At 44.3% G+C, this 15,075-nt stretch overlaps 1 protein-coding gene across 1 annotated transcript in view; it reads right to left on the minus strand.

Moving 5' to 3' along the window:
* Positions 1 to 11,548: 11,548 nt before the first annotated feature.
* Positions 11,549 to 15,075, minus strand: part of LOC144953405 (UDP-glucuronosyltransferase 2A2-like) — a 40,739-nt gene continuing 37,212 nt past the window's right edge. The window contains exons 7-8 of the mRNA XM_078883982.1: positions 14,154 to 14,373; positions 11,549 to 11,837 (exon numbers count right to left, since the gene is read on the minus strand). Coding sequence (XP_078740108.1) covers positions 11,549 to 11,837; positions 14,154 to 14,373 — 509 coding nt within the window. The remainder of the gene's footprint in view (positions 11,838 to 14,153; positions 14,374 to 15,075) is intronic.

The following is a 15,075-nucleotide window of genomic DNA, read 5'->3' on the forward strand; positions in this document are numbered from 1 at the left end:
GGCTTGGACGGGCTCCACATATTCGGGTGTATCACGTGCCTCACGGGGCGCGGTACACGCCACCAACCCCTTACGTCGTTGCAAGAGCAGGTGCGCCTCAATGCATCTTTCAACCTTGAGAGAAGACAAGTTGTCTTTGTCCTTTGCCAAGATCAACAATCTCCAGAGGACCAGCGAATTGACTCCGTCGTGGTTCATCTTCAGGAAGCCAGCCTTTGCTAGCTCCCCTCTCCTCCGTGCAGTGAACTTTTGGCGAACATTTGATGGCAGTTCGTAGATTGCCGCCATTTGAGCAAAGGCTTGTTGTAGCCCTCTCCGACGGCGGGATGGTGAAAAACGCCGCTAAGGCGTCGTCGTCAAGCGCAGCGGGCAGCGCTCTCAGCGCCTCCCCCTCTGTCCACCCCACCAAGTCGCAGTTTGTCTGGAACCGGTGCTTGAAGGCCACCCAGTCACCTTCGGTGGCTGAAAATTCTTCAACAAAGGGTAGTCGTCGCCTGAGGGATGGAATGTCCACAGGCAAACTCGACGCAGTCTCAGATTTGGCGGGCTCTTTGCACCGCTCCGGTAATTCGAGGAGTTCAGCGAGGCGGGTGCGGAATGAGCAGCGCTCTCTCCCCAACGTTGGTGAACTGTCGCAGAGATGGTGGTCGGGCCGGTACTACACCCACACCATTGTGGTCTCCGCGATGTCGTTACACCACACGCCGTGCTTCTCTAGGGCCGGCACTGCACAGTGACACCCCACAATTCCCTACACCGGTATCGGATCGTGGGGCCAGTCCTCTGAGCATGCAGTAGACAACCCGACTTACAATGTGGGAAGAAATATCACCCACTTTATGTAGGAGAGTGCGCACTCAATCAAAAACCTAATTAGGCTCGTAGACTTTGATATATGTTAGATGTAAGCCTGTTGACACTCATACATACAGCTGGGTTTTTGAGATGCGGTTTTCATGGGTTATGTAAAGTTTGTTACCCATAAGGTCACGGGATGAGTTGCTATATCACCCCGTGCCCTTATACATCTCTACGTTCATCCTCTATAGTCCCATCACAAGGGATAAACACAAGCAAATAGACGATAATTGACGTTTTTTTGCCCGTATTGAAACGGATATATACCGTATGAAACTGAAAAGTAAATTTCCCTGTACAAGAAGGTAAATTGTATGGGTTGACAGGTATGAAATACGCTGAATTTATTTCACACCGTATGTGGCTAATCTGAGGTGCGGTGGTATGTATCCAACACGATGTGTGCCCCGCCATCGTGAAGTATGGTGGCGGACAATGCACAGCACAGCACAAACGAGGTTTCAACTAACCATGGTCAAGGTACCCGTGATTTTTCTTCCCCTGCACCTGCGATTAGCACGGTTGTCTATGTACGATGTGAAAGAAGTTCAACATATATGTAGCGAGTTCAGGGAGACGACGACGGAGTTGAGGCACACTCTATTTATTAACTCAGGGACAGACACAATAGTTGAAGGGGTAACGGCCCCTTCACTCGTACTAGCTGGGAAACCACCCCTAGTACTAAGTCCCCTGTCCTGTTCCCAGTCCTCCTCTAATAGGCTACGGGAGGCTGTCTGATCTGGCCCTGGTAAGCACAGATCCCGGCACCCAGCTAAGCCGACCTTGCTCTTACAAGAGCAGAGGTCCGGAAGCTCTTGGGCCGCGCCGCTGGCTTACCCAGCTCGGCCCTGACAAGGGCAGCGAGACAGGGGAGTCCCAGGGCCTAATCTGCCGGTCTTCAGACTTCACTGGTCAGCTTCTTGTTCAACTGGCCCCGAGCTCTCTGGCTCCCCGCGTTTTATAGGGATCCCCTCGGAGGGGCGGGGTTATGGGGGATCACAGAGCCCCCATGGCCCCCAGTGGTTAACGGATGCGGACGTCGGTGCAGACACCCGTGTGTGTGGGTGCAGACACCCCTGTGTTTCCCGTCCGCTTTTTCTCCCGTAATAACCCCTACATATACATAGATAGACGTATGTTATCGGGATATAAAATATGCCATACTGCCGATAAATGCTTGAAATTCCCATCGCACGCACGCAAAATCCCAAGTTCAAATAGTTGTAATTATTATGCAGATGAACCATTAATCATCTCATTGGCTCACACCATACAGGGCCGTGCAATACACCTCCCACTTTATAATTCCCGAAGTTCACTTTACACCATGCAAGTATGAGACTCACTTCTCACAATACATCATACTAAACTTTTTTTTTACTCGGTAAAGCCCACTGAGCTCTATAGCTCTTTTCAGAAGAGACCTGGACACAAATAATAGCACCACGTAGTGGCTTGTCATCACGTGGAAATGTATAGCAATAGCTAAATATTATAAGCCCATGTCGACATGTGGAGAGAAAAAACCCGAGGACCGGGAGAGAGAAAGATAACACGCAGACTCCACATATAGAGCAGTATCAGGGTCGGGATAAAGCCCACGACCTACTTTATACCAAGCGAGGCAGTTAAAATCTTGGCACCATGGCGCTCCTTCGCACTTCGTGTCAAGCCAATGGAAGCCCCTGCTCTCACGCATGACACGAGAGGTATCGCACGCACCAAACACTTTGTTGACTCACACAGTCATAGTAAACACAGACGTAATTCCATCCCCTGTGAAATCACTGAATCAACCACAATTATGCTTATTCATCCGAAGTGCAGTTACGTTATCACACACCTTCAATAATGCAGGGTCACTCTGCTTATTACCATGACAAACTCAGTCATAAATTCACAACAGTTTAGCACTAGTCAATTTGCATGTAAAATAACTTACCCCATCCCCACATCTGGTCATCCAGACTCTTAAGTGTAGTTAATCATTAGAGTTTGCATTATGCACAGAGCACGGTGTGACATACGTTGTTGCATTTTACAGACATTAAAAAAATGGTGTTGCAATTCTTCGTCCAGATAACTGTTATTTTGGTGCCATTTTAGAAGAAATCCCTCATCAAAACACTACACCATAGGGCCCATTGCATCTCCGACCAGCCCCACCTAGCAAGTCAGTTGGAGCACTACACCAAGCCCTCAGGATGAACGGATACTCGGACCGTACAATCTGCAAGGCTGCCTCCCCAGCTATGGGGAGACAACCTTCTGAGAATCCAACCAAAACCATAACTTTGCCATACATAGCAGGGGTTACCAAAAAGATGTCCAAAATGTTAAACAAACACATGATCTAGGTTCGTTTCAACACAGTACACAAAATCCGTGATTTAATCCCATCTGTAAAGGATGTGATTCCTGACATGCAATACCCTGGTGTCTACAAACTGAGTTGTGGTTGTGGCAGCAGTTACATTGGGGAAACGAAACAACATGTCTCGGACCGCGTTCGTGAACACAAGGCAGATCTGAAACACGGTAGGACCAATACATTTGCCGTTGCCGATCATTGCTTTAACGCTGTGGACTCCCACGAAATTTATTTTTCCAAGGCGGAGGTAATCTGCAAACCTACCGGCTACCTTCCGAGATTTGTTCATGAAGCCATCCAGATATATAAACACAGACACAACTTCAACCGAGAGGATGAGTACAAACTGAGCAATCATTGGAAGAACGTTATTAACCAGGTAAAGTCTTAACTGACTGTGATGTTTCCATCCTACCTGCCTATGTCAGCTGTTATTTCATGCTAATCTCTCACATTAACATAGCCACTTCAGTGCCCTCGTCGAGGAGGACGCTCTCCTCCTATCTTACAGTTACATGCTAATTTCTCACATTCACATCACTAGCCCCGGCCACTTCTTTATGACCCTTGGGCTACACCCATTTCAAATTTTAAAACAGTCTGCCTCAGCAGCAGACCATCCTTTCCCACCTAATTACGGACGCTTGTGTTGCGCCCAAAACGTCGTGATTTATTTTATTTAATACCTACGTGACTTTACCGAAAGAACCAAAGAGTTTCGTGCATGGTGGGGGGGTTTCATTTGCTTAGTAGTGGCTATTAATGGGATTTTGACGTTATATATAATGAATGTACAACGTTGTGGGATGAAATTAGCTTAAATAACCCTACATAAAATGAAAGTATTATCATTATTAAGGCCAGAATTGTTTTACAAGCAAACAACTCCTTATGCATTATGCAACAATTCACCTCCGAATCAGAATATTAATTTAGACTGCAGGAGGAATCCGATCTTTTTCACAGATGTCCAATATGGGTCGGTCAGTGAGTTACATCAGAAAACAATAGAACTGCACAATAGGATAGCAAAATAGAGAAAATGGTAAGCAAGTCAAGAAATATAAAATCATACAATATTACATTCTTATTACGTTTTTTTCCGATAAAGATTGTGCAAGGCAGCAATAACAACGTCACAACAATCCCATACCACACCAATATAACACCACAGAGTAGTAGTCTCTGAAAAAATGACACATTATCAAACTTACAAATCATATTTGCAAATGTGGCTTTATATCCAGCACAAATCTTCTTCTTCAGGATATTATTTAAAAGAACATTTACGACGTTAAGGGAGGAAACATGGTTTTTGCAAAATGTTGGTGGTGCTGCAACGATAACGACTTTGTCACCTACATACCTGTCAACCGATGCGGTTTACCCGTATTCTTGTACTGTACAGGGATATTTCGTTTTCAGGTCCATACCGTTTCAATACGGGCAAAACAACTTTTGTCTATCTGTTTGTGTTTCTCCCTTGTGATGCGACTTTGCAGTATGAACGTTGAGATGTATAAGGGTACGGGATGACAAAATACGCTCTGAATTGGTCTGTAATAAGGGAGGCACTGGTAAGGTATTGACAGGTTTGCACCTACAGTATTCCAATTATTGTACAATGAATGTTTAATAGGCAATTAGATGGACGCTTTAGGTTTTGACAATAGGGATGATGAATTAGCCACAATAGTGCAGATTTTCCAATAAAGGATGTAATGGATGAACAGGGTCTATTATTATGACTTACGTAGTGTACCCATATTACGGTAGTGTGCTCAACTGGCATATGTGACTACACGCTCAGTAGCATCTCTTTTCCAAATAGAAAACAGCACCAAACTATACTGATTGGCATGAGTATCTACATGCAGTCTGCTCTCCGATTACGCATTCCTGAAAAACACCGTGTTGTGGAAAAAATCGCGTTCTATTAAATAATTACTACTATAATGAGCCAAGAATGTCTGTTTGTGTGTCTCACACGTAACGTCACTCCACGTCATTAATATTCATGAGTGAGTGGATTTTTACACTCACGCAGAAGATCTAGTGGAAATACTTTTTTTGTTCGCAAATTCGCTTTTAATTTGACGTTTCTTTATTGAAAGTGAATCTAATAAATTATTATACGCAGCAACAAAGTGGATTTGGTGCCTTTATTTATTTCTTCAGTAAGTCTAATTTATGCTTCTACATTATGGTAAAATCGACATTTCTCGGTGATTTTCCAGATATTGTATCGATTTCCAATTTATTTCAACCCCAGCGACTTAAAGACGAAGAGAATAAAGTATCAGAGCAGTGAAATTAAACAAATTGAAGGTCAGTTGTATACAGTGCTACAGTCACATGGAGTGAGGTGTTTTATGACGTAGTTTTGTGCAAGAATCACTGCCATTAATACAATGTTACAGTGAACTGGAGTGAAGTGTTTTATGACTTTGTTTTGTGCCAGATTCACTGCCATTAATACATCGCTACAGTGAAATGCAGTGAAGTGTTTGATGACATACTTTCGTGCAAGATTCACTGCCATTTAATTACACAAAATACAATTATACTTTGCCCATTTTTTTTCGTAAACATTACAGCTTCCGTCCTAGGACGGGCAAAGCAGCTTATATATAATATAGGATAAAGCACAGTCCATGATAGCACGTGAGATGCGTACGCAGGCCAAACAAAGACTGGGGCACGTGGGTAGCATCTAGAAGCATCCAGCAGCATTCCAACTTGAGTGATGCTACGCCAAGGCAGCCGCACAACCGCTTATTCCAACTCATGCGAAGTAGTACCGTTCACTCGATCGTGTTATATCCAATTCACATCCGCGTTATAAACAAAAATGTGTTCCATAATACATTCGTCGCGTTATATTCACTTCGTGTTATGAAAACTATGCGTTGTAGGAGAACAGACTGTATATTCGACAATTAAGATCAGAATGTGCCAAGATTCGGCCTTGGGTTCAAATGGCATTTAAGTTCTTGAAAATGTCCCTGGCAAGCACGACACCAGATGAGACGCGAGCACTTACTGCAAGTGCATTTTGACCATCTCATTGGTTCAGATGTGTGGACATCACATTTGTTTCTTGGCTACATGGGAGGTATAACCTGAAATACATTTTTATAACCTTTATTTTTTTTTAAACACAGAAGTCTATGAGGGTAAACACCCTCCGCTTCCTGGATGATCTGCTTGGACATAATACACATGGAAAAAAAATTGAGCTTTATTTTTGTAAAACATACTGATCCCTATGTAAAGTATAAATCAGACCACAATCTGATACAAATATTCTCCCTCATCCAGAGGCTCATTCACCTGGCCAATACTGTGATAAATTGCTGAGCACTGAATAGGTTAATCACAGCATGTCCAGTGTAACGGGTATAGAACATATGATATGTAATGAACCTTAAGGCACAGCAAAAATAAAATAGCCCACATTACAAAGAGACTGTAACCGTTAAAACATTTAAATGAGCCTTTGTGAGCAGTATGGCCAATCGTATTGCTAAGTTTATAAATTGTTTATAAATTGTCACCGTAAATAAAATACAACATGTTAACACCGATTATATGTAGACAACCTGATTTGGCATCTGAGGGGTGTATATTAGATGAGGTGGTTGTTTTCATCTCAGTCAGTCAACCCATGGCCGTGACAAACCCAGGTGCCATGGGTCCCGTGACCTCCTGCCAGCGAGCCTCCGATTAGCACGGTTGACTACGTACGGTGCGAAAGAGGTCACCACCGCTTAGTGGCAACTGGCAGTTGTTGTTGCTATATCACAGAAGGTGCAATTTGGCTAGTATTACATTGTTCAAACAGGGTAAAGGATGAGCACTCACATCACAGTGTAACGTAGCGACTTCAGACACGGACTGTAGAGGGCTTCCCATTTATTTCTCGTCGGCATACAGTTACGACTTTAATGACACAGTCACTAACTCGTATCTCTGACTGACTATATAACTGGCTGACTATACAGCGACAACGGCGATGGCTGACTATACAGCTGGTTGACTATATAGTGACGACAATGTTTAACTATATAGTGAGACAGCCACATAGCAACGACGACGACGAAGAGACAGCAGCGACGACGATGATGACCCCGAACTCCCCGCGCGCCCAGAACTCCGTTCTCTCTCCCTTATATCCCCCCTCGCGCGGCCATGCCCCGCCCCTGGCCACGCTCCTCTTCGCGAAGTCTCTCGCGGGTTCTGGGAGCATCCTGATAGACCCCCTCCTCTTTGACCCTTGGCCTTGTTCTTCCATCTCTTGTGTTCACTCCCATATGCTTAGGCTGTATGCTGTTTTGCCACTCGTGATTAGTCCTCACGGCTGCCAGTCGGCGCACAGCATCAGAGATGCATTAAATATTCAGACCAGCGTATCTGTCCATGGCAGAACATGGAAGTATTATGCAAAACGAAATTATATTGCAGAGGGGAATTTGGAAAGCCAATAAAATAAAGACAAAAACCCACGACGAAACCCACGACTAAATGTCGTGGGTTTTTTGCTTTAATATTTTTTATTTGATTAAAAGTATTTTTTTTTATCTATGTGACTTTACCGAAAGAACCAAAGAATAAGAAAAACGATCTTCATTTCAGCTGATAGCTATACATGAAGTGCGGTTTGAAAGTATATTAAAAGGTTTAGTTTATTTCTCTCATGGATACTATCACACTTTCAGCACTTTTTAAAATAATATGTCCATTTTGCTACAGGCTAGCATATTCATGAGCAGCTATAACGGATGAAGCACATAATCTTAACCATTGGCAAACATGCATCATAATAACATGATAATCAATTCATGTTCATGGTTAATACCGACTTTAAATTTGATTGATTGTTCTTGTGAGGTCGTGTCATCTCTTTCAGGAAGCCATTTCAGGTGACTTCTTGATTTTAACTTTCCTGGATTTTTAATCTCTTTTCCAGATGTTGTCATGAGGATGTTTGAGGTAGCCTCAAATTAAATATCATATCTAATTGAGATTTTCATCCTTGTTTCGTTTTAAATGGGTGTTAACCTGCAAGAGTGCAGTTTTTCTGCTGGGAGTTTTATTTTTATTTTTTTACATTAAATAGTTTATGGTCTAAATCAGGGATCGGCAACTTGCGGCTCCGAAGCCGCATGCAGCTCTTTAAATTGCTGCTTCGTGACGTAATTCACTATGCATTGCAGCTCTTGAAACACATTCCTGCAAAGGGAGCTGGTAGGAACGTTGGGTTGCTCGGTCAATGGCCAGGGTCAACGGCGGCGTGGTGTATCCCGCAAATATGGCCGACTATGAGGGCGGGCACAAGCCGGCGTGAGTAGGCTAAACGTTGAGTTTTATAAGGGCACCACGGGGTGACCAGCCCCTCCCCACCCAGCCCCACCCCTCCCACCCCTCACCCAGCCCCACCCTCCCCACCCAGCCGCTCCCAACCCTCCCCTCTCCACCCAGCCCCACCCCTCCCATTTTTGAATGCACGACGGACGGACGGACACAATAATCCTCTGTGGGCTGGTGTAACCAGGTAATATTTAGTTTACATACCGAATTCATACCTGTCAACCCATACGGTCTTCCCGTATTCTGATCTCCCTGCTATCTGCTATCCCAGCGTCCTCTGGCTGGACCTAGGGGATCTCTCCATGACCAATGGTTACACTGAGCCCTAGCCCAGATAAGGGCTGGAGGGCTTGGTCCAGGGTCCTAGATGTCTTCGGCCGACTTGGGTCTTTGTGTAGCAGAACTGGCCAAGAGCTCTCAGCGCTCTGGCTTTTATACCAGTTCGTGGCCGGGTTGTTCAATCACCGGCCACCTTGTGGAACCCGCCGATTGGTCCTTCCCAATCTGACGTTTGGATCCCACCTTACCCGATTTGACCCTGACCGTTTGAACGAGCGGGAAAACCCTGTTTACCATCCGCTTTCTCACAGCTTGCGAACAGCGAATAGTTATCACCACTACACTTGTGATGGGACTTTGTAGGATGAACGTTGAGATTAATAAGGGCACGGGGTGACCAATCAGGTCTGAATTGGTATATAATAAGGGACCGTCCATAAATGATGTCAGGCGATTTTGGACGATTTTGACTCCCCCCCCTCACTCGTCACTTGGCGTCACAAAAAGTCAGACCCCCCCTCAAATATGACGTCACAAACCTCTGCCCCCCCACCCCAAAATCATAATTCCATTTTGTGGCGCTGCACTCTGATGTTGTAGGAGTGTTGTTATAACAATTAGTGTTGTTATAACAATTCTATATTTATTTAAAGTTGCGATTTTGAATGTGACGTTACATTTTTCAAACTCCCCCCCCCTCGTCACACATCGTCACAAATGTCTGACACCCCCCCCCCCTAGGTACGTGACGTCAATTATGGACGGCCCCTAAGGTAGGCACTGATAAAGGGTTGACAGATATGCGAATTCTGAAATATGGCTCTCTTGTTATTTTGGTTGCCGACCCCTGGTCTAAATGCAAGGCCGCGACTGGACCCGTTCTCGTGTAAAATTTCCGATTTTCTGCACTGTACACCTACTAAGGAGAAATGTTCAGTTAGACAGCTGTTTTTGTTTGTTAGTTCAATAAATCCCCGTGCTCTCGGGGTAATTCATCGGATCAAATATCCCATGTGTAATAAAATTAATTGCGTGGTTGGCTTTTAGTTGTTAAATGGATGTGATCAAACGGGCGGCCATAAGAATCCCGAGGCCTATTGGTTTGATTGATTGCTTCATGCCCAAAAAAAAATAACGTCCAGTATATCCAGCAGCAGGAGGGAGTGGGTGGAGGTGTTACTGAACACTCATATCCATGAATGCATGACATGTGTATGTGTGGGTATGTGAAAGTATATTCAAAGTAACGTTTTTTTGGGAGGGGGTAAGGTCTAGTGAATGTAAATGTGTCGTTAACCCACCAACACCCGACACAGCCAATGAGTAAGGGTTTGTCACGTAAAAGAAATGTGCAAATTATCTACTACTTCAACACGCCGGTTGTGTGTTGGAGAAGACGGTGTGGATAATGAGATGCGAAAATCTTTCTTTATTTTTTGGTTGGTAGGCAAGACAAGTGAAGGTGACATATTGCCTGCCTATTTATTTAGTGACTTAACAATGCTGTGAACCATTTGGATAACTGATATGTACAAAAATGTTAATTGTGAGTGTAATGAATGAAGCGCGACACACAAATGTAAGAATAGGTGAGGAAATGACCCAAGCATCAGATGTGCCATGTAACTTTTTAAACATTTTTTTTTACTAAAATATTACGCAATATTTCGTGTTATATTGCTAGGTAAGGCCCACTGAGCTATCACGCTCTTTTTCAGAAGCAACCTGGCTATCACAAATGATGGCTCAACGAAAGTGGCTTATCATCGTGTGTAAATGTATAGCATCCAAATTATTCTAAGCGTGTGATGTTGATTCTAAACGTGGAAGGAAAAACCGGAGGACCCTGAGAAAAATCCACGCAACCACAGAGAGAGAGACATGCAAACTCCAAATACACAGGCGTCAGGGTCGGGATCGAACCCCACGACCTCCCGTATACTAGGCGAGGGAGTTAACACCTCCTAACTACTTTTGCACCGCAGGCTTCCAACTGAGATAGTAGCCTGCACTGCGCCAAATCTCATAGATCTGTAGAAGTGCGTGTTTGGCAATGAACACAGACACCACAAGTGCTCAACGCTGTGTTATAACAAAAACATATTAATTCAAGAAACATACGTGGCGTCGTGTTCTGTGAATAAACGTGGTCCAAGGCTGATGAACTGACTTGTATGCACATCAGAAGATATTTTATGCATGCGCATAATTCACAAAAATAAAAAGTTCAACAGTTTGGTCTTATATGCTCTATTGTGGACTGATTTTTGCTCACCATGTAGGTCTGGGCTTTACGTAGCCTTATGTTTAAAGAGTTTGAGATGTGAAGGGTGAGAATAATAAGCATTCTTCTGAAACGTGTGCGATTGATTCATACCATGTAATTGTAAAAACGGAAGTAAACATGGTCCCCTGCTAACTCTTAGCTCTGTCGTTCCGGCTGTCTGTGTTCGAACAAAGGGGGTTTGGTAACACACTCCAACGTGACAAAGAGATACGACCACAACATATATCTCCTGCTAAATTTCGTTCATTAGAATCACGAGCATATTCACCTCATGGGTTAGAGAAAATAACAATGGTGTTGTGATTCTCACTGTGTTACGTGAGGATCAAACCATCAACTATTGTTTGATTCGAAGATGCGAAACCGTGTCCACACTCCGGTCACTCCTTCTTGCTCTTCTTAGCTGCCACTTTGGCCGCCTTCCTGCGGTGGCAGCACAGGCGGCAGAGGAGGACGGGCAGCGCGAGGGCAAGCCCTGCAGCAGCGCTCAGGAAGGCCAACACGTCCAGGCAGTGCAGCTGATACCAGGTCAGTCGATGCGCCGCGGGCCGCAGGTGGCGCGCGTGGCCGTGACGCATCACGAACTCCAGCGCGTGAACCGCGCGGTCTATCGGTCGCTCGGGCTGGTCGTGGTGGAGGCGGGAGAGGCGCTCAATGCTCTCTTGGTAACTGTGGACGTCACGCGTTGCAGAGCAAAGGAATGGCCAACCATTGCGGTTACCAATGTGGCATGGTTGGCAACGTACGGTGCGAAATAAGTTCAACATGCATTAATGCAGTGCTACCGGTGTTTTCCCAGACGCTGAAGCATCAGTGATGAGTATCACGGGGCGATGCGAGAGTGAGCCTAGAACAGAATCTCCATCTGTATGCGTTCACAACACGTGCTAGTTTCCATGGTATACACAAGGGAATCTGGCAACACTTAATGCCGGCCCGTGTTGCCTGCATAGCAGACATAGCAGCGCCAAAGTTATACCGTAAAGGATGTTTTTGTTGAACTGGCAAAATAAATCAAATGGGTTACCTAACACTTGGATCCCCAAGCCAGTGGCGAGATGTTAACTACCTCGCCTGGTATGCAGGAGGTCGGGGATTCAATCCCGACCCTGACGCCTGTTGTATATTTGGAGTGTACGTGTCTCTCTCCGTGGTCGCGCCTTTAGATTATGTGGCTGCTATACATTTCCACATGATAAGCCACTTTGTGGAGGCATCATTTGTTACCAGGTCACTTTTGAAAAAAAATATTTAATAGTTGAGTGGGCTTTACATGATGAAATAAAATAGTTTAGTTTCATGTGTATGCTTTTTGTGATTGGCTTTCCCCCCCTTATATTTTGCACTCCTGTTGTGTTTTTGTAACTGTTTGTTGTCCTTACGTTCGTATCCACCCTGACTGGCTATCTGTGAAAAAGAGCTTCATAGCTCATCGGATTCCTCCAGCATACGTAAATATTCTGATTCTATAAACAGATGTCTCATCATCACAGTTCTGCTGGCCCGAAGCGCACCCTCCCTTGGAAAAGCGTCTATCTAAGGCCTGTTGCATGTTTTGCTTCTTGCACGCTTGGCACGAGCCCTACCAATGTTGTTGAAAACGAAATAGCATGCTATACTTCCCCGAGCAAACTCACACTGGAAAGCTTCATATAATGTACGTGTACACATGATCTTTCACGCGTTCCTGAAAAGTGCCTCGTTCAGCGAAAAACGGGCAAAAAAACAATTTCCCCGTGAATAATGTAACGATAAGTTTTGGCGAGATAGTATGTACTTGTTCCGCGTTACAATAGGCATCTTACACGTTATAACTAGCACGTCCAACGTTATTACGGCGTGTTCGTGTTATAACTGGGTGCATTCCGCGTTGTACTAGGGCACGTTCTACGTTGTGAGAAAAGTGTTCCCGAATGGAAGAATCGCGCTCTAGCAAAAATGTGTTGTAGTGTGAGGACTTGCCAAACTTGTTTGTGTAAGCAAGTGCACGATTGAGAAAACTAAGTCCATCGTAAATGATAATGGTTTAAATGTGAACTATCGATTAAGGGTAGATATGGGTTAAAGCTAACACTGTGGGTGTACGTTCTGTTTATCAAGGTGGCCGAGCTTAGGCCACGACCGCCAGGGTGAGTGGGCATTGCTGAGGTAAGCTGCATTCAGTACACTGGAAACAATGCATATTAATATAACTGATGAACCATGCAACATTTTATTTCAAACAACTGCAGTTGTGATATAACAGCTTAATATTTTGTATCTAGAGTAATGTTGTAGTGGTATCTCTTGAAACGAATCAATACATCTTCACGTGTAAAATGTAGATATTCCCTTATGTTAATATAATAACTGTTTCAGGAAACCAGATTGATGCACGTTTTACCAGAGAATTAGAAAGTACAGCAATCTGGTTGCTGCACGTTTTAATGCTCCATTAAAACGCCTCCGAAGTAAACGCATGAAGGTGCATAATTGTTACGTTATTTTCAGCATCGCAAAAACTGGATGAAGGCTTCTCCAGACCATCACAAATGGCATTATTATAATTATTGGAAAACCAGCACGGTTTAAAGTACGGTGGGTGGATTAGTTCCGTAGATCGGCAATGGCGTTGCACATCCTGTCAATGTTGCGGGGCTAACCCAACTCCAATTAGCACGGTGAGTTACATATGGTGTGAAAAAAGTTCAACCTACATAAAACATATATTTTATACATATAGGCAGGGTCCACTGAGCTAAATAGATTATTTTATCAGAAGCGACCTGGCCACAAATGATAGCTGAACGAAGTGCCTTATCAAATTGAAATGTATATCAGCCAAAGATTCTGAACGCATATTGATTCTAAATTTTGATGGATAAACCGGAGGACCCAGAGAAAAATTCACGCGACCACGGGGAGAGAGAACATGCAAACTCAAAATATACAACAGGCGTCAGGGTCATCATCGAACCCACGACGTCCTGTATTTTGTACACACACCTGCTGTTATGGATGACCAAGCCCAGTGCGTCTCGGATCTCTGGGGCAGTGACCGTGTTGATGTCCAGCACGATGGCACCCCCATGCTTGTGAAGTCTCAAGAGGTTGTCCTTCTGGTCGCCAAAAAGCGGGAAGCCGAGCATCGGAACGCCGTGGTAGATGGCCTCGTAGACCCCGTTAGTCCCGCCGTGCGTGATGAAGGCGCGAGTTTTTGGGTGGCCTTTCACAGCAAGGGAGCCTCACTATTAGCGTTACTACACTGATGATAAGTAATTGATTTGTTTCGATGTTAGATTTTTGCAGCAACCCCCTTTGTAGAGTCGGTAACAATTGAACAGATTCACGTCAGAAGAGATAGTGCTTGCGTCAATAATACCGATTAACAGACCCCTTCAAAAGAGGGGAGAGACGGTGCAAATGTCATTCATGTTAGTTTAACACATGGGCTTTCGCGACCAATGTTATCAACGATGAAGGTTTTTTTCGGTTAGATCGAATTAACATAAATGTGTCGTTAAACCTGCCACAAACCCAACACAGCCAATCAGTAAAGTTTGTCACGTATATGAAACATACCAATTAGTTACTGGTTCGCCACATCGGTTTGTTGGAGAGTAAATCCACAACATATATGCAACGTTGTACTCAAATTGTAAACGTTGTGGGTTTACTCTCCAACACACGCGTGTGCTGAACTAGTAACTAAATGGCACGTTTTGTTTACGTGAAAAACCTTACTAATTGGCTGTATCAGGTGGTGGTGGGTTTAACAACACGTTTAGATTAGAGCGAACGTTATTATGGAGAATTAACACAGTACACTGTGGCTTTATATCGCGTATAACTATGACCACATCTCAACATTATGTACAGAAACAGTGATCATACTTACTTTACATAGAGACGCAGTCAATCAGTCACA

This window comes from Lampetra fluviatilis, chromosome 76, assembly GCF_964198595.1.
Source record: "Lampetra fluviatilis chromosome 76, kcLamFluv1.1, whole genome shotgun sequence".
Classification (NCBI taxonomy): domain Eukaryota; kingdom Metazoa; phylum Chordata; class Hyperoartia; order Petromyzontiformes; family Petromyzontidae; genus Lampetra; species Lampetra fluviatilis.